The following is a 23,036-nucleotide window of genomic DNA, read 5'->3' on the forward strand; positions in this document are numbered from 1 at the left end:
GCTTTGTGGAAAATTTAATTCAAACATTACTGAAACCATATTAGCATCAAGTAAACTCTTCACTAGATCGAAATAGCATTGATTAATGAAAACCACAATTGCTTTAGACGAATGCTATATAATAGAAACTAACGACTTGGACCATTTAACTAAAACATCTTTTGATTTTAGTCATTTAATGGTGAAGTATTGTTCAATATTCTCTTAAATGAATAAAAATCTTTACCGTGATGCTTACTGTAAATACTCAAGAGCTAAATTGATCTTTCTGATATAGAAAAATTGTAACGTTAAAAGAGTTAAGTGTCTAAATGGAAAAAAATGTAGAGAAGAAAAGATTTTTGTTTTTTTTGTATTTATTCATTTTACAGTTGACGTAAAAGCCTATTTCAATTATTATTATGAAAAAATAGTATAGATTAAAGAAACTCTTGAGCACATGGTAGTATGAAAAGATCTCAATGCATCGTTTTTAGCGTAAGAGGACTCTTTTTTTTGATTTGTTTAGAAAGGGAATATCATATTTTACTATTCCAAGTATTAGCTGCAAATATTTTAATAAAAGCAATAGTAGTCATACAAATGTTATTCTTTTATGCAAATCTTATTATCAATGTTTTCTAATGTTCTTTGATCTTCAGTGAACGTGTTTTGAATTGCCAACTCTCCGATTCCATTTAAAAAATAGGTTTTCAGATAGCTAGTACTTAACCCATTTGTCAAAGAAATGGTGAAATGCAACAAAATGATTGTATTATAATCATGATTTTCAAATACCAATCATATGTATATTATCAAATTTTGAATGCTGTACACGTGTTATGTCGAGTAACCTTCATCAGTAGAGTTTGAACCATAAACCTAAAAAGATCCAAAAAGATAATATATATAGGATGCCGATAAGTTCATTTAAGTATCACAAAGGAGTTCTATATTTGAAGTGATGGAATGAAGAAATAAAACCTTAGTATTTTAAGGTTTCGAGTTTTGTGCTACAAAAAGTTTCGGTAAATAATCTATGAAATATAAGATCGGTCGAACAAGTCTGACTATAGGGCAGATAAATACCCTAGGGACCTATGGTCCACCAGCCGCGGCGTTGACCCGCTGGCTTCTATATAGGAATTTCCCAACTACGAAAATATTGGAATATTGCAAAAAAAAAATAGATGTTCAACATGCGAAATTCTACCAAATTGTGAGAGAAAAGTCAAGATACTTTACTTTTGTTTTCTTAATTCGCGAGAGATTTTAATGTTTTTCCAATGCTTCATTTGCATGTCATTTCTATATTTAGTACTATAGATAATTCAATAGCAAAAAAAATTTTAAAAAATGTAGACGAAAAAGTCAAAAATGATCATTCAGTGTGTCTCAAGGAGTAACCACTTACCAGCTGCATTAACAAAAGTCAATCGTATCCAGCAACAACAACATACTATGACACAACGACGGACACTGACAGACAGGTAAACCACCATGCCCTCATAGCTTGTTGCGTGGAGGTATAATCAAAACTGAAAATAAAAATAGAAAAACAATTTACCCTAAAGGACTTTTTAAATTGCATGTATCAGGCACAGATCCAAGGACGGGCGTGCCAATCGTATGTCTCCCCTATGATTTGAAAAAAAAATGCAAGAATATTGATTTTTTTTATAAAGTCTACCTTCTTTTTTTTCCTTGACTGACTTTTCTCAGCATTTAATTCTATGAATGCCCCCTAACATAAAGTCCTGGAACTGCTCATGTGTATGCCTTTTCTAATTCCGAGTATATTAAATTCCTGGAATGTGCAAATCTAGTAAATCATTTTTAATGTAGAAATAGATAAAGTTCTTTTGGTCTTTGATAAAATATGAAAGGAAGCTAAAAGAAGGTTATTATTCTATGGAAAAATTGTCGTGCAGTGTTACATATTTCACAGCATTGTTGTTCTTCCGACTACTCACAAAAACACATTTACGTGCTACTGTCGGTGTCAATGTGAGATGAAATGCCTGTTTAAACCATATATGTAATTTCGAAAGAAAACATCCATTGGAAAAGATATTTGTGCGTTGTGTGTTTACTGTCCCTAACATTAACTTGTTGATGCAACATGACAGATATCTTTTCTTAATCGCGAATTTGTCGAAACTTGATTTGTAAAAGAGGTATTGGACTAAAGTGACGCGGTCGAGTACGAATATAAAAATGTAAAAAATCTAGGAGTTTGAGAAGGAAGAAAACTTTTTCTTGTAAAGAAACTCTCCAAAGCATGTGGCATGTTTGATTAATTGAAACAATTACTTGAATATTTCTCGTCTCATCAACTTAGGGCCCACTGACAGTCAAAACGATTAAAAACTTTGGATACCAATTTATCATTTCGCATTGTGTTGCAATCCTTAATTTCTCTGAAAACTATAAACGTACTGAACAGTGTGAAATCTATAGGAATATAGTCTTCTCCTAAACAAGAGGTTCCAATATAGCATTGCATATCCCTGAGAGGGTGTACGTCAAAACATGGATGCTATAAAAATATAGTGCATTTTCTTTTTTGCCTCTCTACAAACTAATGTTTTGTCAAAAGATATGAACAATGACTTATAAAATAGAGCAAACATCACACTATAAGATGACAAACTTTTTAAAAAAGAAAATCTAACATAATAACATCAAAATGTTCCACTGAAAAGGTTGGTTTGGTGAGTGCAAAACGAAAGTGAAAGTAGATAAAATGGCTATTTATAGTTCAAGACTACTTTTCTGCCCGATCTTCGTGGACTCACCCTATTTTCTTTGCGGGAAATTATTTTTTCACTTGTCCTTAGAAATGCTACATAAGTGAAAGTTTTATTGAATTAATTTACATTTTTTTTAAATCCTAAAAATATGCACTTCACTATAGAAGTCTACGGGAAAATTAATACGACACTGAGACCCAGAGACAATTTTACATACACACGTTATTTTTATAGTATGATGGAAAACGCTCCTAACATTATCACATAACATGGTTTCGAAAAGAAGCACGATCATCATTTGACTTATGCGGTCCAGAAGTTAGTCGTGATTTCTTGAATTCGATTTAATGGATTGTGTCGGTAACGCACGAGTTTACCGTCGGGTCCAGTACTTCGATTTAATGGAAAGTGCCGGTCACGCGCGAATTTACTGACGTGTCCAATTAATGGAATGTGTCGGTCACGAACGAGTTAACTGACGGACGCAGTACTTCGATTTAATGCCATGCGTCGTCACGCACGAGTTAACTGACCGTCGCAGTACTTCGATTTAATGCCATATGTCGTCACGCACGATTTTACTGACGGGTGCAGTGTTTCGTATAAAAGTCGTCAATGCAAAGGAGAATTATACGACTTCCGCTTTATGACGATGGCATAGTTTATTTTGACGATTCCCTCCTTATATGTACAAGTATACTGTGCTGCATTGACGAGTAAAAGATCGATTGATATTTTGATAACGGTTAATATTTTTTCCTTGTCTGTTCTTTACCTAGATGGAGAGTTAAAGGCGTTCCATACGCATGCTCCGAAGAAGGCCGTTTTAGAAAAGAAATATCTTCAAAACAATAGCATTTAAAAATCACCCCGAAATTGTTGATGTTGAATATTTCAAATAGATAGAGCCATATTTCGGACTTATGGTATACATAAATAAATAAATGAGACAAGTCAACGAAAAACCCTCCTCAATAACAAACAAACGTAATCTTTAAAAAAATAATTAAGGTAATGGAAACGAAAAAATACATAGGAATGAATTTACCTGCAAATTAAGTAACATCCGATGGTCCAACAAGAAAATCTTATATTAAAACGTTGCGTCCTAGGATTCAACTTTATTACAGGGAAAAGTTGATGACCGTAACGACCGTTACGGTCATCTCAAGACGGAGGATGGATATTCGGGTAAGAAATTTTTTTCTTAAATAAAGTTGTCTATTCAAGTTACTCAAGAAAAAATTATGTCAAAGAGTCAGTCATTCACCAATGCTTGATGTTTGAAGCGGGAAGCATATGGGTAAAATGTATGATTAATGAGAAAAAACAAGGTAAAAATATCGGCAGGATGACCGTATTGAAGAATGTTGGACGACTGTGAACGAAAAAGAGACTGACGAACGGGTTTATTTGATACGATATGCGAAGTATGGACCAAAATATTGTAAAAAGATTTGTATGGGTAAAATAGTTACTGAATTGATATATTAAGTATAAGAGTATATCCACAACTAAAAGCAGATTGGGAAAAAAGAAGAAACATTATAATTATTATACTTGTTGAAGCTAGTGTTTGAGTTTTTGTGTATTTAAACATACAATTAAAAAAAATTTCCCTTTTCTCTTTTGTTTCCTTTATGTTTATTTCAGTATCAAACTAAAAATCTTTGAACTGGAATCCATCTCTGTGGGCCCCGCCGTGGCAATTAAGTCATATATATATATGAATTTGATTTAGGTGAGCAATCGACATGCCAAATATCGAAAGCCCACATCAAAAGACAAAAAAGTTACAGCCTGGACAAGAGTTTGTAAACGAACAAAACAGGAATTTGACCTTGGGGTCGAAGTTGAAGGTCACAGGCCAATATCAATGGTAAGCGACACATCGTTCTTATGTGATCTACCCACATGCTAAATATCAAAGCCCACATCAAATGACAAAAAAGTTGCAGTCCGTGCACAAGTTTATAGTGAAAGACAGGAATTTTACCTTAAGGTCAAAGTTCAAGGTCATAGGTCAATACCCATTGTACGCGACGCATTGTTTTAGGTGAATATCTATACACATGTAAAATATCAAAAGCCTACATCGAAAGACAAACAAGTTACAGCCCGGACACAATTTGTAATGGACGGACTGACGGACGGACGTACAGCATGATCATCACACGGCGACCACCACTTCGAGTGTCGGGGCCTTAATTATTGAAGTTTTAAAGGTGCATAATATAATTTTGTAATAAGGCATGTTATGATTTAGATTTAAACATATTTTATTGTCAGACAATTGGCTTAGACACAAGTTGTACAACTTATCAATGCCTTCTCCTAATACATACATTTGAATAATACATACTTATGACATTTGCAATAAGTAGTATTATTTACGAAGTTACTATAGAGACAAACAAATATGTAGTAACCCATAAACATAGATGCATGCACTGGGGATTAAGCATGAATAAAATTAGACAGGGATATCGATAAATATTTACTCAAATTGAATGTATTATGTTTAAATAAGTTATAAGTTGAATTTTTCAAGACACACATGCATGAATGTTGCAGTGGAACATGATAAAAATAAACACAAGTAGTGTTCACGACATACCCTACGATCTGAATGTAACGACATTATATTACTCACGTGAAAACCGCCTAGTAACTTCAATGAACGTTTGCACATAACTAAAAATCAATGAGTTAAACTCATAACTCAAATTATCATCTCCAAAAAGCAGAGTGTTGAGACAAATATTTGTTCCTAGACCAGTCAAATTTTGAAAACGCATGTTTCGTTGCACAGTAAAATTTGGACAGACGAGAAAAAAAAATGTTCTGCGTCTTCTGTCAACGCTCCACAAGAACAGCTTTTATCAAAAATAATCTATGCTCTAAAAATGTCGTTTTTCAAAGCACTACACTTATTTCGAATTCGTGCATGAGTCAAATTCATGAATCATTTATCAATGAGGTAAAACGGTGGTGGCCTACTAATAGCATTGTTATTACGATATTTTGATTTTAAACGTAATTTAAGTATATCAGAAGAAGGTGATTATCGTAAGGAGATATCCAAATTGTTCCATAGGCTCAATGTAGCTGACAAAAATGACTGCTGATACAATGAAAGTTTAGTTGGAGGGACGCTATAATTTCGGTTATGGCGTAAGTTAGACACTGATATCTCAGATACTAATGGGGGAAGTAATTCTGATAAATATTCAGGACAATGTCCATTAATCATATTATACAACAAAAGAAGCCTCTTTTCTTCTCTTCTATCCTTTAATGTTTACCAACCAGTCTCTCGATAAAGTGAATCTCTACTAACATATGATGTTAAACCCGTAACTATTCTGGCTGCTTCAAGTTGGATTTTCTCAATTCTATCTGAATTGACTGAACCACAATTATCCCAAACTTCGCTAGAGTATTCTAGAATCGGTCCTATGAATGTAAAGTAAATCCTCTCGAGGAATTCTCGATCCAGCTTAAATTTTAATTTACGTAATACATTGATTTGCTTAGAAGCTCTCTCAATTAGAATATCTATATGATTTATCCATTTGCAATCAGATCTAAATACCAAGCCGAGATATTTATGTGATTCGACTGGTTGTATGATAGAATTAAATGTAAAAAAATATTAGTAGCTCTGTTGCAAGTACTAAATACCATAATGTCAGTTTTATCAGGATTTACCTTTAGCACCCATTCACTAGACCATATAGAAATATTTTCTAAGTCCATATTAGTCATATTGACAAGTGTCGCCTCATCATTGGCTACATGACCAATAGAAGTGTCATCTGCAAATAATCTACAAAGCCCAATCATACTATCAGATATGTCATTGACATATACAAGAAAAAGAAGAGGTCCTAATACAGATCCTTGTGGTACACCAGCATACAATGAGCCAATGGTTGATTTTCCATCCATGAGAACAGCCCTTTGTCTTCTAGATTCTAAATAACTATAAAGCCACTTTTAGTTCTAATTTAAAAATCAATCCCTTAATCCAAACACGGTCAAAAGCCTTGCTAACATCGCAAAACGTAATGCAAGTTTTTTTACCAGAATCTAAAGACACCAAAATTTCATGATAAAGTTCAATCAATCGATGTACTGTAGAAAAACCAGGTAAGAATCCCGACTGAAATTTATAGATAAGATTATTGAAAAATAAATGGTTAAAAATAGGTTTATAAACTATCTTTTCTAAGATTTTACTTGTGCAACTCAACAAAGCAACTGGTCTATAATTTGATACCTTTGATTTGTCTCCCCTTTTTATACAGGGCAATAACATGTGCCAATTTCCAGTATGATGGAAACGTATGAAATCTTAATGATTTGTTGAAGAGCATGCATAGGGGTCTTGCTATTTCATTTTTAACAGCAATAAGGTATGTTATGTTATAGATAAGGAATAATACAATAATAGTTTAACTGATGAAAATATATCTTAAGTTGTTTGCAGCTTAATTTTAGTCAAGAAAGTGAATAGTTCACGATTCATGGAAGCCTCGACTGCCAATTTCTCGATTATTGTACATAGGTGTAATTATTTTGTTTAAATGCTAAGAAACGAAAAAACACGTCCGTTTCATGTTTCACAGAGTGAAAAAAATATGGTAGGTGGGTAAAATCACTTTATTTTATTTTATTTATTTATTTTTTTTTACATTGACAATTTTGGGATGGCTTTTCTTAATTTAATAGTGCACAAATAAGAAATGATAGTTCAGCGGCATTTGATCAAAACACCATAATAAATGTGCTAGGGTAGGCAAAAATATATCGGGTCGGTAATGTAACCTTAACAGATATAGTTGTTTACTTTGCTGAACATAAGATGCCATCAAAGTGAATGAAAGAGTAATTAAGGGAACCAAGGTTCTAGCGGTTATCAAAAGAATGTAATCCAGGGACAAAAATCAGACACGGAAAACAAACATACACAACAAAGAACATAAAGTAACTAAAATAATACATACAAAGTAACAAAAGCAAACGAGAAACCAGGACTCCACTAAAAACTTGGAATATTGGCCAGGTGCACCGGCAATTATGTCAAAGATAATATAATCATACCGAACAGATTGAAACACTGTCTGACCATAGAAAGTTTCTTGGGAATTATTGAACTAAATTACAATATTAAATTGAACTGAACCGCATCCGTGGTCTTCTGGTAATAGCGTGATCGTCTCTAGTGCGGGGATGGGGAGGGGATGTGAGTTCGATGCCGGGCCGAACGACACCAAAATAATTTGAATTGGAAGTAAAACTTTTCCCGCCAAGTACGTGGTATTTAGTAGAAAGAGAAGACTGGTTGCACACAAAATGTAGCTCTGAGTTAGAATAATGTATAAGAGTCGGGTAAAATGTTTGTCTGCGGGTTGCTGCTTTAGTGGGTTTGCACAATCAAGACTCAGTTCTGCGTCTCGGACTAGTGCAAAGCAGGGTTTCTTCGGCATTTCTTTTCAACGTTTGACCTGAATGCCTGACGTTAAACCACCATCAATCAATGAAAATTGAATTGTTTAATTCACTTATCTTATTATACTGTTTCTAAAATGTCAGCTACAATAAGTCAAATATTTGCATTTGAAGTCTACTGCTGTCCATTGCTCCAATCGGACAGTAAAACCTGCTGTCGGGTTGGAAGGTTACTTCCCTTTGCTCAAAATTAAAAAAAAACGAAGTCAAAGTCGGGAATATGAAATAGTAATATATCATAACATAATGTAACGTGAATTACATCTACACTTTAGTACTGAAAAGTGTTCCAGACATGTGGTTTTCGGCAAAAAGATGGCAATGCTTTACGTACATGTACATGTAATTTCTGCTTATACATGATTCTTTAAGTGAGCAATACATACATGTAAAAGTTAATTAGTAATCAGTTACTGGCATTGCAATCATTTGCATTAAGTTACAAAATTAATATTACATATCGCACCTGACTGCTATCAATATCACTTTCTGTTAACTTCTGAATACTCTTATATTACCATTGATTACATGTACTTTCTCGTTACTTCTGATTACTTCATCATTATTTTTATTACTTTTTCTTCTGATTACTTTTTGGTTATTTCTGATTACTTTCTCATTATTTCTGATTACTTTTTGAGTATTTAATTATTACATGAACTTTTAACTACTATTAGAAGTTTTTGAGAATTTATTAGAAAAAGATCAAAAGTGATTAGAATATAATCAGAAAAAAATAAGGAAGAAGTCAGTCTTGAACATAATGTGTTTTATTCTATGTAGACAGATAAGTGACAATTTAATCAAATATATTTTTTATTATATTATTATTATTATTATTATTACTATCTAACCTCTGCCTTCTTTCTTATTTCTTCTGATTACTCTCTAATTACTTAATGTAACGTTTGCAATGATACATGTTCGAATAACGAAACTTTCCAAAACAATAATGGCATCGCATGAAACATTAAAACTTTTGATACTATTACATGTATCAATTAATTTATGTTGATACACTATTTCAAGAAAAATGATGTGATAAATAATATAAAAATAGGAAATGAGGAATGATTGCCAATGAGACAATCATTCACCAAATAATTAGCAACAGACGTACAATAAAACTTTTACATGTCACCCTACGGTCTTCAATGATGGGCAAATCCCATACTATATATATAAAGCAAGCTGTAAAAAGCCCCAAATCAATTGTAGTGAAACCATCCATAAAAGACGAAGATCTACCTAATCTATATAGTAATAACGCAAAACGAATTACACTGAACATTAAAAAAAAAACAACAACCACTGGACTACAGGTTCCTGGCAGGTTTAAACATGTTTGTTAGTTTTCAACCCTCCCCAAATCTTGGCCAATGGTGGGAAAATACAACAATGAAACGAACTATCCAGATTAGTCGAATTTGGATACAAATCTTGAGATCGATACTAAATACAAACATCTTAACGAATAGGACATTACCAACCTCGATAGAGTACCCGCTTGAAAATAAATCATAAAATATCTACGTAAAACAAGGTCTTCGTGCTAATGACAAGATAAAAAGCCATATCTTCTAAATAAAACTGTTTACATTTAAAAGTTTTAATTAATTGATGTGTCAATGAGAAAACCTTTCAAGTTCATCGAAGTATCATGTAGGAAAAAGACACATTTAGCTTCCTCATTCAAAAAGTCGCCTTTTTTTCTTGGTTATTTGTTTAGGTAGAGTTAGACAACAATGGCACACTAACTTGATAAATATTTTGATATACATGTAAGATTTCTGCTCGTCATAGCCTCGCATAATCAAACACTTTAAGCCACATAGGTATATCAATTTAATGTCATGACAGTGCACTGCTTTGTCTATGAAGCGCGTCGTGACAAGAAGTTGAGTTGTACTCCTTATCAGTCTGTTATGAATAATGAAAGTTTAACATCAAATAAAATAACAAAAGATTCAATCTTAGATAGCACAATTTAAAACCAATCTACATTTGTCTTTAGGGAGAAGCGAAGAAAGAGAGCTTTGAAGCATGTAACGTAACTTTCAATAGATATGAAAAACAATATGCAGTCCGCTCTTTTAGTCGTTAACATTTCAAAAATCCCAAGAACCTTTAATATGGATCAATAATACAGTTTGGGGCAACATTCGGCGCTGACATCATTCAAACCAATTAAACGCATAATTCGTTGTTTATCACTTCAGAAGAAATAATAATACTTGAAGAAAATCATAAAATCAATTCATAGAGTATCGAGGTGGATATTTCAGGGACACTTTATCAAACTTTGATAGGATTATCATTCCAATGGAAACAAAGAAATTCTGGAATGTCGAGATGATTAATTTCTAAAGTAATAAAGCACCAATGCTATCGATGTCTAATTTGATAGACTTAGCCTTTTATATTCTTTGCAGGAGATGACATTGGTAATCTATAAAGTCATAGTAGAAACAGAGCTGGTTCGGAAACAAGCTCCACGCAGCAGCAGACGTTCGTTTCCTCTCTTACTAAGTTAAACCGCTGCAGACAGGTCTTTCGAAATTCTCGGACATTATTCAAACCTAACGTCGTTTGACAATCGAATCTAACGTCGCGTAAAATCATTTTTTCTTCGACGTTTCAAGATTCTTGCAATTTCTTAGAGGGTTGCAGTGTCTAGGGTGAATTTAGAACGTCAGACGCTGTTCAGAACTTGGTTCGGCAATTGCATAGGAAACTAACAATTGAATTTTCGAATTATGTATTAAAAGCTATACAGATTCAATGTATGTCACATTTTGTTAAAAAAAGAAGAAATTCCTTTCATTTATATAAGTTAAACCACTATTCTATAAACTAAACTGAAAAAAAAATCTGTAAGTGGGGATTTCTTAAAGGAATGGAATTTGACGAATTGATATATATTTTTTATATATAGTATGGGTGTGAACATGAATAGCTCATAATCGTGCAGTCGGGATTGAGATGCATAATTTGGAAGCGAGTGATTAAACTGTTGCCGAAGCTGCAGGTCGGCTTTCGAGAAAGTCTCGTATATTAATGCTGTTAGTCGCCGCACAACCCGTTTAACAACATGGCGGTGCATTACCAACAGTCAATAACCCCGACCCTAATAGACAAAACCTAAAATCATAATTAGAAAAACTATATTTACATGTAGCTCAAATGAACAATCAAATGAATCAGCTTCCGTTTACTCTTGAAAACATACAGAATTCGGAATCAAGAAGTCGAGAACGAATACTTAATCTAAAAACCAAAATCAAAAGAATGGAAAAAATAAGACCGGACAAGAGATCCAACGAAGACCATGCGTATCTATCTTTTTTTTGTCTTGCCTAAAACAGATTTTCGTCGTGTAAGTACATTAGCCGAAAAAAAGTCGCAACATTTGAATTTATCAGAAGTCAAGGTTGCTCATCTGTTTAAAACCTCACTGTCAAAATATAATACAAAACCATCTTAACTACTGCCGATTCCTAGTAAATGTGGTTTTGTTACTTTTGCTTGAAAGCAACAACTCAGTGATGAACGGAAATACCAATAATTTCTATAGTATAATTTAAATCCTTGCTTCTAACGAACTATTTCATTCCGAACCATATATAAATCTGTATTTCTTGTTCATAAGTACGTGTCCCCAAGAGAACATCTCAGTGTTTTTGGTCAGAAGGATATGTCTACCTTCTTAAAAATTACTGCTCTTACACTCCGTTACATTTTCTTATTTTGATCAGACACTTTGTCATCAAACCAATAAGTATTACACATGGTGCGTGCACTTGACACGACCAAGTTAGAATGTAAGACCCCTTCCAAAAAAAAAAAACAAAAAGCAAAAACAAAAAACAAAAAAACAAAAACAAAAAAAATACAAATTTGAAAGAAAAAATGTAATGCACTTTGTTGTCTTGGTTAAATGTGAAGTTTTATATTGAAATCAAAACTTGCTCTCACGAGGTTATATTATAGACGACTCATTAACACACCGGTATTGGGAATTCAATGAGGAGGAATAAAATCATGAGAACTGACGTTCATTTGGGACCAACCCTACTTTTTTCCGGATCCGCCACTGGTTTTTACTTTCAAATGAATCTTTAGACAATGGCATGGAAGTCCGAGGAAAACATTTCCGTTTTTGATCGTCTTTCCGTGTGTTGAATAAAACGGAAGCTCAAGTCGGTAAGAAATAAGTCGATCCCAGTTACATCTTCCCCTTAGAAGCATAGATAGACAATAAGGGACATATTCTGCGCTATATTTGACTATTCATTTTGCATTTAGCCACGCCTCCTACATTTTGTAACTAAGGAACTTATAGTAGCCCAGTACACTAAATCATGCGTGATAATCAGAAATGGCGCTAACTAATGATTGATGACTTCATGAAAAAATGCGTCTTAAAAGGTCTCTTACAAACATTTTTTTTATATATTAGTCTTTAGTTGAAAAATACTCAGTTTCTTCTAAAACAATGAGTAATGATTGTTTTTTTGTAAAATGTTCTTTGTGCTGATGTGACCGCTGTTTTACCGATTATGGCGATAGCATGCAAATGCTTTTTAATCACCGATGGTATAGTTACGCCGCTTTGGAAGAGGGAGGCATAGCGCGCGCTGTAATACCTAGATTTAACCAACCATTTCGTCTGAAGTGCTTGTACCAAGTGAGGACCATTGCGGTACCAGCTGCTTCGGTGGTGTAATATCTATTTTGCCAGATTTATATTGGACTTGACTTGATAATGAATCGGATTAGTGTTCGATAATTTTGTTGAACATTACCATTATTTGACAGAGTTGGTCCGCGTTAAAAAAAGTGTTGATTTCATATTATAGAAAAAAAATTGTTTATTTTTGTTTTCTTTCTTTTGTTGTTAAATAACAATATAAGAATTGTTTTAAATTAGAATATTTTCCAATATCCTAACCAACAAATAAAAAAAATCCTTAGGAAATTCAAGTATTTTTTTGATTTTTTTCAGATTTATTTTAAGGGTATGAATTGTTCGTGTTGTCCGGTTGTCCGTTTTCACCTCTTCTAAAACCGCTGAATGAAATTTTATGAAACTTTCACACATCCTTTTTCACATGATGCTAATGTGCACCTCCTATTTTTGTGTGTCCATCTTTCTTCTTTCAAAATATGATAATTACCGTTTCATGTCAACAATCGGAAGGTGTTACTTTATCTGAAATGTATTATAATCAATAATCAATAATCAAAGTCAGAAAAATTGTTTCATTAAATGAATTTATCTGTTGACATTTGATATGTCAGACTGTGACATTTTCATGAACGTATCCTATTGAGAAAATGGAAGAATAAAATAATAAATTGCACAAATTTAATGTATAGTTTAGTTTTTAGGACTGGTTATCATACATGTAACATCTAAGTACAATTATTTGTAAGAATTAAGCCAGATCGAAAACAAATTTGAAACTTGCATTTAAAAAACCCACCGATCGGACAATACAATTTCACTCATAGAAGTTTTCGGTATTTTAAACAACCACTAGTTGACATCTGCATCATTTGACATGTTTGGAATTTTTTTATTAGAATGTTAGTAAATAGAGGTTTTTGGCAGAGTTATCTGTCCTGGAAATATCCATTTACAGTGCCATGCAAAAGAAATTATAAGTCATTTTTGAAAATCTTTGAATGTTTTTATTTATTCATTCTGATGGTACGAATAATCAATCTAAACTGCCAAAGTTGTGGGCTATTTCGTACATTTTTCATGAATTGTCTGATTCTCATATAGACTGACACTGAAATGAGGATCTAAGATCGCGAAAAGTACGTACATTAGAACTAAATATAAGTAACTTTTCTTGAAAAGACTGACGTAAAGAATAATTTAAGCTTTATCTTATATGCCTCTTATTATTTGTTTTTTCGAATTTTAAGCTAATATATTAAATACAAAAACAAACGAACTATTCTCAGAGTAAATATGGCATTCTGATGGTACGAATAATCAATCTAAACTGCCAAAGTTGTGGGCTATTTCGTACATTTTTCATGAATTGTCTGATTCTCATATAGACTGACACTGAAATTATGATCTAAGATCGCGAAAAGTACGTACATTAAAACTAAATATAAGTAACTTTTCATGAAAAGACTGACGTAAAGAATAATTTAAGCTTTATCTTATATGCCTCTTATTATTTGTTTTTTCGAATTTTAAGCTAATATATGAAATACAAAAACAAACTAACTATTCTCAGAGTAAATATGGCTTATTTGTCATAGCGTACTCAATTAAATATTATTTTCTACTCATAAACGGAAATCAATTTCACAAAGAAAGAGATCAAGATCTTAACTTTATTGAATACAAAAGGAAATATAACAATATTTGTTCAAATTGATATTCCTTAAATTGAACGCAAACATACAAACACAAAATAGAAATAAAAAAAAATCATTACAAAGTTGGTTGAAAAGAACAAGAAAGTACCTAATCGTACTCGGAAGACAGAGGGACAGAAACATACAACAATGTTTATTATTGATAGACGGCTTAAAATCTTTATTTATACATGTACGTGTATATAGTACTTTACAACTTTACTCAAAAAAAGAAAAAAGGACAGACACCATAATGGCTGTTCATACCATATTCAATAATTTGAAATATAAACTCATGCATGTTTATATAGTAAAAATCATTTTAAATTTCTTTTACACTATTAGGTGCAACCATTATGAACGTAAGGGGAAAGAAAAAAAAACAGCATACCTAAACGCTTATCTTATTTCTACAACAACACTTTTTCTAAATACATGATACGTTACGAAAACAAAAACAAAACCTAAACACCAAATCTCATATCAAACAAACGTTCTAGATTCTAAGAAAATACAAAGAAAGAAAAGAGTAAATAATTCAAATGAAGGTTTAAACAGTAATCCTGTTTTTAAATAGGTTCAAAAAAGAGTTGCGAATTCCCTCTAGGCTAAAACTCGATGGCCTATCTTCAAGTGCCTGGTCTTTATCACTTTCAACGCCACTTTTTGATTTAAATTTGGCAAAAAATCTGGAGATAAATTTGTTCTGTTCTTGTGGTGGAACATCTTGTCCTTCTTGTACTTCTATGGAGGAGATTTTTGTTTCTATAATAATTGATAAAAAAAAATCAAATTAAGTCTCACATGGCTCGAGTTTTTCTCTACCGACTAATGATGATTTACTCAAAAGAAATAATTTTGTGGAACGATCTTGAAAAGGAGTATTCCCGTGGGTATTTTGAATCGTGTTTAAGTGTAAGTTTTTTTAAAAACCATGCAGGCACAATAGGAAAAATCGGTAACATGCATGTCAAAAACCCACCAATCTGACGAAACATTTTCACTCAAGGGTACTTTCTCAATTTGAAAAGACCATTATTTGATCTCTTCATCACTGGATTTGCTCAGATTGAACTGTTCAAGAGAATTTAGAAAAAAATGAGGTTTTTGACAGAGTTACCTGCCCTTGAAATATTCATTTGCAGTGCATTTCAATGAAATCATATTACTCAATTTAACAAAATGATATGAAAACTCTTGTCATTGTTCCTTGATTGTACAAATAGTCAAATTCGACTTTCAAAATTGTGGGTTTTCCATACCATGTTTCACCCGCTGCTTGATTCTTACAGAGATTGACACTTAATATGTGCATTTTGATAAGAAAAAATGACACGGACCAACCTTAATCCCAATGAAGCCTGAGCCTGAGGAATCTTTGAACTTGGGAGCATGAGTGCTATCATGACGGTGTGTGAAAGGGCCAAAAAATGATTATTAAACAAATTGTACCATCATTACCATGACAAATATGAACGTTCTACAAGATATGTGCTAAATTCATACTGCATATCTGCCGGAGACGGGAGGTAAAGCACGAATTTGTCGCACTTGCACTGTGAAGTGCTCAGCTAAGCAATGAAACAGTATATACGTTATGTAAATTCTGAATAAATTAAAACCTTTTAACTGCGTCAGTTTAAATATTTTATGTTGTCTTGCCGTTTCTTTTATGCGTCAGCATACGTGTATATTATAACACCACATGGGATATTAGACAATACTTAGGAGCACATTTTAACCATTTTCTCGCGCCGTCATGAATATTACATGTCAAAATCTGTTTCACATGTTGTATTGACCCGAAACTCCTATGTCACCTCAAGGGCAACCGATTTTGACATGTCATGTTCATTATATAGTATTATTGACTAAAGTTCGAATATTAGCCTAAATATGACCAAAACTGCCAGTACAATACAAAATACAAAAGTGCGCCAAGACGGGATCCAGTCGTCCAATACGGGATTTAGCCGTCAAATACGGCTTTTACCCGTCTATAATATTATAAATTTAAACCATACTCCAAGTATGTTCTGTGAAGGGGTGCGATGTAGGTCTAGAATTGTGATATAGGGTATGCAATATAGGTCTAGGGATGTGATATAGGGTATGCGATATAGGTAGGTCTAGAGGTGTGATATAGGGTATGCGATATAGGTAGGTCTAGGGGTGTGATATAGGGTATGCGATATAGGTAGGTCTAGGGGTGTGATATAGGGTATGCGATATAGGTAGGTCTAGGGTGTGATATAGAGTATGCGGTATAGGTAGGTCTAGGGGTGTGATATAGGGTATGCGATATAGGTCTAGGGGTGTGATATAGGGTATGTGATATAGGTCTAGAGGTGTGATATAGGGTAGACGATACAGAGTTTAAACAAACACTTATAATGCATATACTAAAAAGTTATTAATCTAAATATATAATATATATACAAATATTAATATCATTAGTATTTTTGTATTCTATCGGCATTGTTCTTTTAAGAGTTACAGTTAAACGCATATTTTTATATTTCAATTCTTTCAGTATGTCAGGGTCGGAAACTCACTTAAATTCTAACCAATCCTGAATACAATTTTTCAATAAATTTACTATATGGCTATATAATTTTTTGCTAAAATTGACCAGTCCTGCCAAAAAATAGCCAGTCTCGGGCTTGCGGGCAGGCTACTATTTCTAACTCTGAGTATGGGCGATCATATTTCATTTTGAATAACTTTTAATCATTTCAGATTTTGTAAAAAAAAAATATACGCATAGGGATTTAAGATACTGGTTAGGTCCAGCTCCTGAATTTCCAAAGGTACATAAAGTCTAGACCGGAAGTGCACTGTCCAAATACCCGTATAATCCAAAAACATATATTAGAATAGAATAGAATAGGATGACGAAAGGGATAGGTGTTTCAAATCACTCGGGAGAATGCTGTAAAACATACTATTCATATAAAAATATTGCACATTTTGGGTATGCTGTACATTCAAGAAATAACCTCTTATCAGCAGAATTTGAACCAGATACCTATGAAGTTCTGAACTATATTCAAAAAGTGATCATAACCCCAAAAATGAAGCCAAATTTAGTCCCAATAAGTTATACCGAAGTTTGTCAAAGGAGGTAATCTACTGTAGCTACAAATGTACCATGCTTAAGATAAGTAATGCAGACTTAATGTTTTATGAGGTTTCTGCTAGAAAGATTGAAGGTAATGAATACGATACCCCTCGACCCGTTTACCGTGGTTGGTAGAGCAGAATATACACGTATCTCCGGACCATTGAAAATCATACATAAATAAAAGCAATAAAAACGTCACCTGGTGATTTACGGTGCGTTCGTTTAAAGAAACGTTTTCTTTTTGATTTTCTTTTCGATTTTTCTTCCTCGATAGACGGACCTGGCTCCTCTGAATTGATCAACGAAGGCCCATCAGTAGTGGATTTACTTCGCTACAAAAAATACACAGATTTATCAATACAGATATGGCCATCATCTTGGAAATTTTTACATTGCACAACTTTTTGTTACTGTTTATCTTACTTGCGTTCGTGCAAACATCTCAGTTAATAAAAATCATTGACATTTTTGTCAGTTAGATAATGCAAGTGACATTTTTTATCATCACAAAAAATTTCAGTATTTTCAAATGTTTAAGGGACAAGCGTATACTGACCAAAGGGGAGTAACTCAAGACTCCTATTACTTTTTTTTTACTTACACGGAATACTCTGTTAAAAATGTTTCGAAGTGAATTGGTTCGTGTCAGAGCAGCATGATGGCTTGTAGATCGACCCCTCAAATCTGGTTTTCTTGCTACATAACAAATGTAAACCTATAGTTGATTAGCTGAACACACTTCTAAGGAAAATTAAATAGAATAAAAAAGTTTATTTATTCAAAACAGAGAGATAGATTGAACACGGCTCTGATATCATTTTAAATTATGCACTGGCACATGTAACAAGGTAAGAAAAAGGATTCGGCGGTTACGCCGACCCTCTCATTGGAAGCAAAAGTGTTTTTTTGAAAAACCGTAAACAACAATTTAAAAATAGTTTTTGCAAAACCTATTTAAAGAGTCAGAAAAATATGTCCATACAACCCCACCGAATCCATCCCCCCCCCCAAAAAAAAAAACGGGTACAAGCCTGTGCACCAAAATTAGATTTATCATAAATGTAGCTGAATTTTCACTTCGCTTATTTTTATCAGTAGAACTGTCATTACTTAAAGAGGAGAGGGAAATAAAAAAAGTATAAAACAAATAAAAAATGACTATGTTTATAACTGCGATGAAAGTAAACTTTATACTGTGCATGTTTCGTGTATTATACCTGGTTCACACGTTTCAACGTTGGAAAATGTGACATGTAGACCCCGTTTCTTTGTTTCGCCGATGATTATATTATTGATCACCACTTCATTCTCATCATCCGAATCATCTTCTTCATCAGATTCGTCAGATTCAAAACCAGTTTCCCTAAAAAGCCTTTCTACAGAGTTAGACACATCGGTACATTTTAAGGCATAATGTATCCGCTCACCACTTTCGAATTCGTCATATGAATTATCCTAAAACAAAGTACAGTAATTCATAAATACCATGCAAAAACGGGAAAAAGTGTAAATCAAAATACAATAATACCATGCAAATACGGGAAAATTTGTAAATTAAAACACAACAACATCACTCATATAAATACCGCAAGTAGGCGTGTCTTAAGGGGTAACCTAGCTACCACCATCAGCATTGGAAACAAATGCATAGGTAGATATAAATCCAAAAAGATACAGTGTGAACACGATGTACTAAAAAACGTCGAAATGGAAGCCAAATCAAGCACCGGGAAATTCTACTAATATAAGTGCAAAACAACAAATTGAAAGCCTCGGTATGAAGTGTTTTACTAGACATTTCGGTAAATAATTATCGAATAATTAATTAGAAAGAATGGATAACCAAAATATTATCACGAGTGCCGAAGACCGCCTTGATTTAAGAGTTAAATCCTCAAGCGTTCTTGGCAAGAGTGATCATATTTTGGTTATTCACGATAACCAATTGATTATCCTATTTATTATATAGATTTTCTTCATAATTTTTCATATTTTCAAAATGAATTTTAAATTCTGTGGTTGGCAGATTGATATCTATGTTCTGACGTTTTGCAGGAGAAAGTCCGAGAGTGAAATTACCGAATTTATTTTACAGTATGAATTATCGAAATTTATTACACTGGGAACATTCGATAAAATACTGCTATCTATATAATAATCTATTATGTAAATCAGGTTGAAATGCTTTTAAGTGTAGGAAATTATTTAAGCAAATTTCCTTATTCATGTCTACGACTTGATCATGACTTCAACTTAAAGGAAAAGTTAAAAAAGTTGCTTGGCAAAAGAAAATTTCATTAAGTAGAAAAAAACCTCGATCTTTTCCGCACACCAAATTTCGCCTTTAGCGAGGGAAATCAACATACCCAGGCACTCAGGTAAAAATACATAATATGTGATATAAAAGAAGTTAAACAAAACCAATTTCACAATTCATTTCAACATGGACGGTGTAAATTTAAAGCACCTTTTCTTGCGAAACTGAAATGTCTTACATGAAATTTTCAATATTACAATTCGACACAAGTCTGATTATACGCCCAACAAAAAATTTAAAAGCTCACTGTCTGGTGTTTGCGAAATTAAGATGTTAAGAGATGAAATCTTTATAGCCGAATTATTTAATTGAATATAGAAATTAAAAGACAGTTATGCATGTGTGTGTGGCTTTTGTTAGTATAGTTCGGTTACATATATGCATTTTGTCTTCGAAATGTACATGTGTCGTGTAAACTACGGTGGTACATGTATAATCATAAAGAACACACAATGTTTTAAATTTGCATTCAAGTTTCAAGTACTCCTAACTAAAGAAATTGTTAATTTCGCCCAGAATTTCGGCAAAAATAAGTAAATAATTAAGTAGCAGTCTTTCTAAAAATCAGACGGAAGGTGATTCATGCATGTCAAAAACCCAACAAATTTAGTTTTATTTCTTGTTCAGAGACATCTTAAGACCAAATAACAAATCTTAGTTTTTCATTTGGTTGTTGCACTTTTGAGATAAAAATTATATAGATTGTACATGACATTTGCAACTTTGCAAGAGATATCTTTCCTGATTTTGCTTCATTTGGTTGCTTTTAGTAGGAGATAAATGTATGATTTTCTAAAAAGTACAAATCTGAATGCAGAAAAGGTTTTTTGTGTGAAAGTATAGCATATAGACTTAAAAAGCATCGTTTGTTTGGTGCGTTTTCCTTGACTATTAATCACTTTACTATTGGTAGTGTCTGAATTTTATGCGGACTTGTACTTAATAACCTATAACTCTCTTTTTCTCAACCCCACCATTTGAAAATCTCTGGATACTCCACTGGACTTAACGTATACGTATCTTTCGCGTCCTAAAAGGAACAACTGTGGCCAACTATGTTTAGATTTACTAATTTGTTATACTGTTTTCAGTGAGAAATACAAGAGTGGTTCACTTTACAAACTTACGATGCCCGACATGTAAGCATTAACGGTTGCACACCATATAAGGTTCTCTCTAGTGGCGACTAATCGGTGGTCCGATTCCACCATTACATCTTTTGCATTTCACACTACAATATGAATAGACAGGAAATAAACGGCTATAAAAACCCGAATTTTGATTGATAGATTTTAGTTTAATGCCTATTTCAAATATTTTGAGCATTTAAAGACGGGAATATTAAACCAAATTTAGATTTTACTCTAATTTGTATTTAGAGTATATTACACAAATATAACTATCATATTTTAATTCAGTACACACTTGTTATTGTCAATTTCTTTCTTTTTAGGTGCAATATTGAATTAATGAAAAAAGCGCATTTTCTGAAGAAAATATATACCATGCCTAATTAGAACATATTTTAAACAAATTTATGACTGATTTTACAATTCCCGCTACCAAAGAAAAAACTATCGCTATTATATTGAAAAACGTCCCCTGTTATACACTCTGGATTCCCTTCGATTAATTTGGTTATTCATTCGTTTGTTACATGTATTGGTATATCGAAGTATATGTGTATCTCTGTAATACCGTTTTAACTCTCTTTTCCCTGTTTTCGTTGACACTACAGGCTATTTACTTACCAAATGTTCCAACGTGATACACAAAGCCCTGACGGTGGAAACTTGGGCGACGTTACCATGGAGTGTAACTGACGATTTGATCAAGACTATGACGTGACGGTCTAACGTTACGTTGTGACTTGAGTTGAATCTATCCTTGTTCCCGGGACTACGTTCCAGGTATTAGCTACTAGCAATACACTCTCACGTTATATTTGTATACGTGTAACATACTGAATATTGCGGTCGGTAACCAGTCTCAGTTGAATCATATTCAGTCGTTTTACTTTGTTTAAAATACATGTACTTACATTGTACATGCATACTTTTGTTAGAAATAGGTACAGTGGACTAGCTGTCACCATAACTTGTAAACATTTAGATGTTTGTTTTTTTAAAGAAGTGTACAATATACATGTATGTATATATAATAACGTCTCAGCGACTCTATTCGCTACACTGAGACGTTGTATAATATTGATTTGTTGTGACATGCATCATTAATTTGATCCTCTATCCTACATAATAACATCTAAATGAGCTGTCTCGTACTACCATACATCGTGTACTAATTTACAGCCCTAGAAATGACCCGGCCAGCGAAAGCTATATTTTATATAGCCTAGCTGACCGAGTGGTCTAGGGTGCTGGACTTTGTGCAGGCGGTGTTGCCATAGATGTCACAGCGGTACGAGTTCTAGTTCCGCGGAGGGAACGACCAAAAATTTGCATCGCAAATTTGACAGTTCTAACATCGTTGGGAATTTTTTCAGACCGACCTACATATATATATATATATATAGATAGATAGATAGATAGATACATACATACATACATATATAAACACGTCTCAGAATGTGACGACTCTATTCGCTACATTGTTCCATCGGATCAAATCGATACAAGGAAGATATCTAAACGTATAGAAAGGTCTGAAAAATTTCCAACGATGTTATAGAACTGTAGGATAGCGGATCAAATATTTGATCCTCTATCCTACATAACATCTACAGGATATAGCTTTCGCTGGCCGAGTCAGTCCTCCTCGTAGTACGGGACAGTTCATGTAGGTGTTATTTCGCTGGCCGGGTCAGTCCTCCTCGTAGTACGGGACAGTTCATGTAGGTGTTATTTCGCTGGCTGGGTCATTCCGTCTCGAAGGATTAATCTAGGGTTGTAACTAAGTACACGATATATGGTAGTACGTAATAGTTCATCGAGGTGTTATTATACAT

The 23,036-nt window shown here is 33.2% G+C and overlaps 1 protein-coding gene across 1 annotated transcript; it reads right to left on the bottom strand.

Annotated features, from left to right (window-relative positions):
• Window positions 1-14,592: 14,592 nt before the first annotated feature.
• On the bottom strand, window positions 14,593-22,366 carry LOC148628210 (uncharacterized). Its single transcript, XM_088584686.1, has 6 exons — window positions 21,823-22,366; window positions 21,199-21,302; window positions 18,972-19,209; window positions 18,356-18,450; window positions 17,954-18,086; window positions 14,593-15,395 (listed from the first exon to the last, which is right to left on the bottom strand). Exons 2-6 carry the CDS (start codon window positions 21,280-21,282, stop codon window positions 15,181-15,183), a joined length of 765 nt encoding a protein of 254 aa, XP_088440812.1. The 5' UTR covers window positions 21,283-21,302; window positions 21,823-22,366; the 3' UTR covers window positions 14,593-15,180.
• Window positions 22,367-23,036: the final 670 nt, after the last annotated feature.

This window comes from Perna viridis, chromosome 1, assembly GCF_037379345.1.
Source record: "Perna viridis isolate PV_CMFRI_1.1 ecotype Kerala chromosome 1, ASM3737934v1, whole genome shotgun sequence".
Taxonomy (NCBI): domain Eukaryota; kingdom Metazoa; phylum Mollusca; class Bivalvia; order Mytilida; family Mytilidae; genus Perna; species Perna viridis.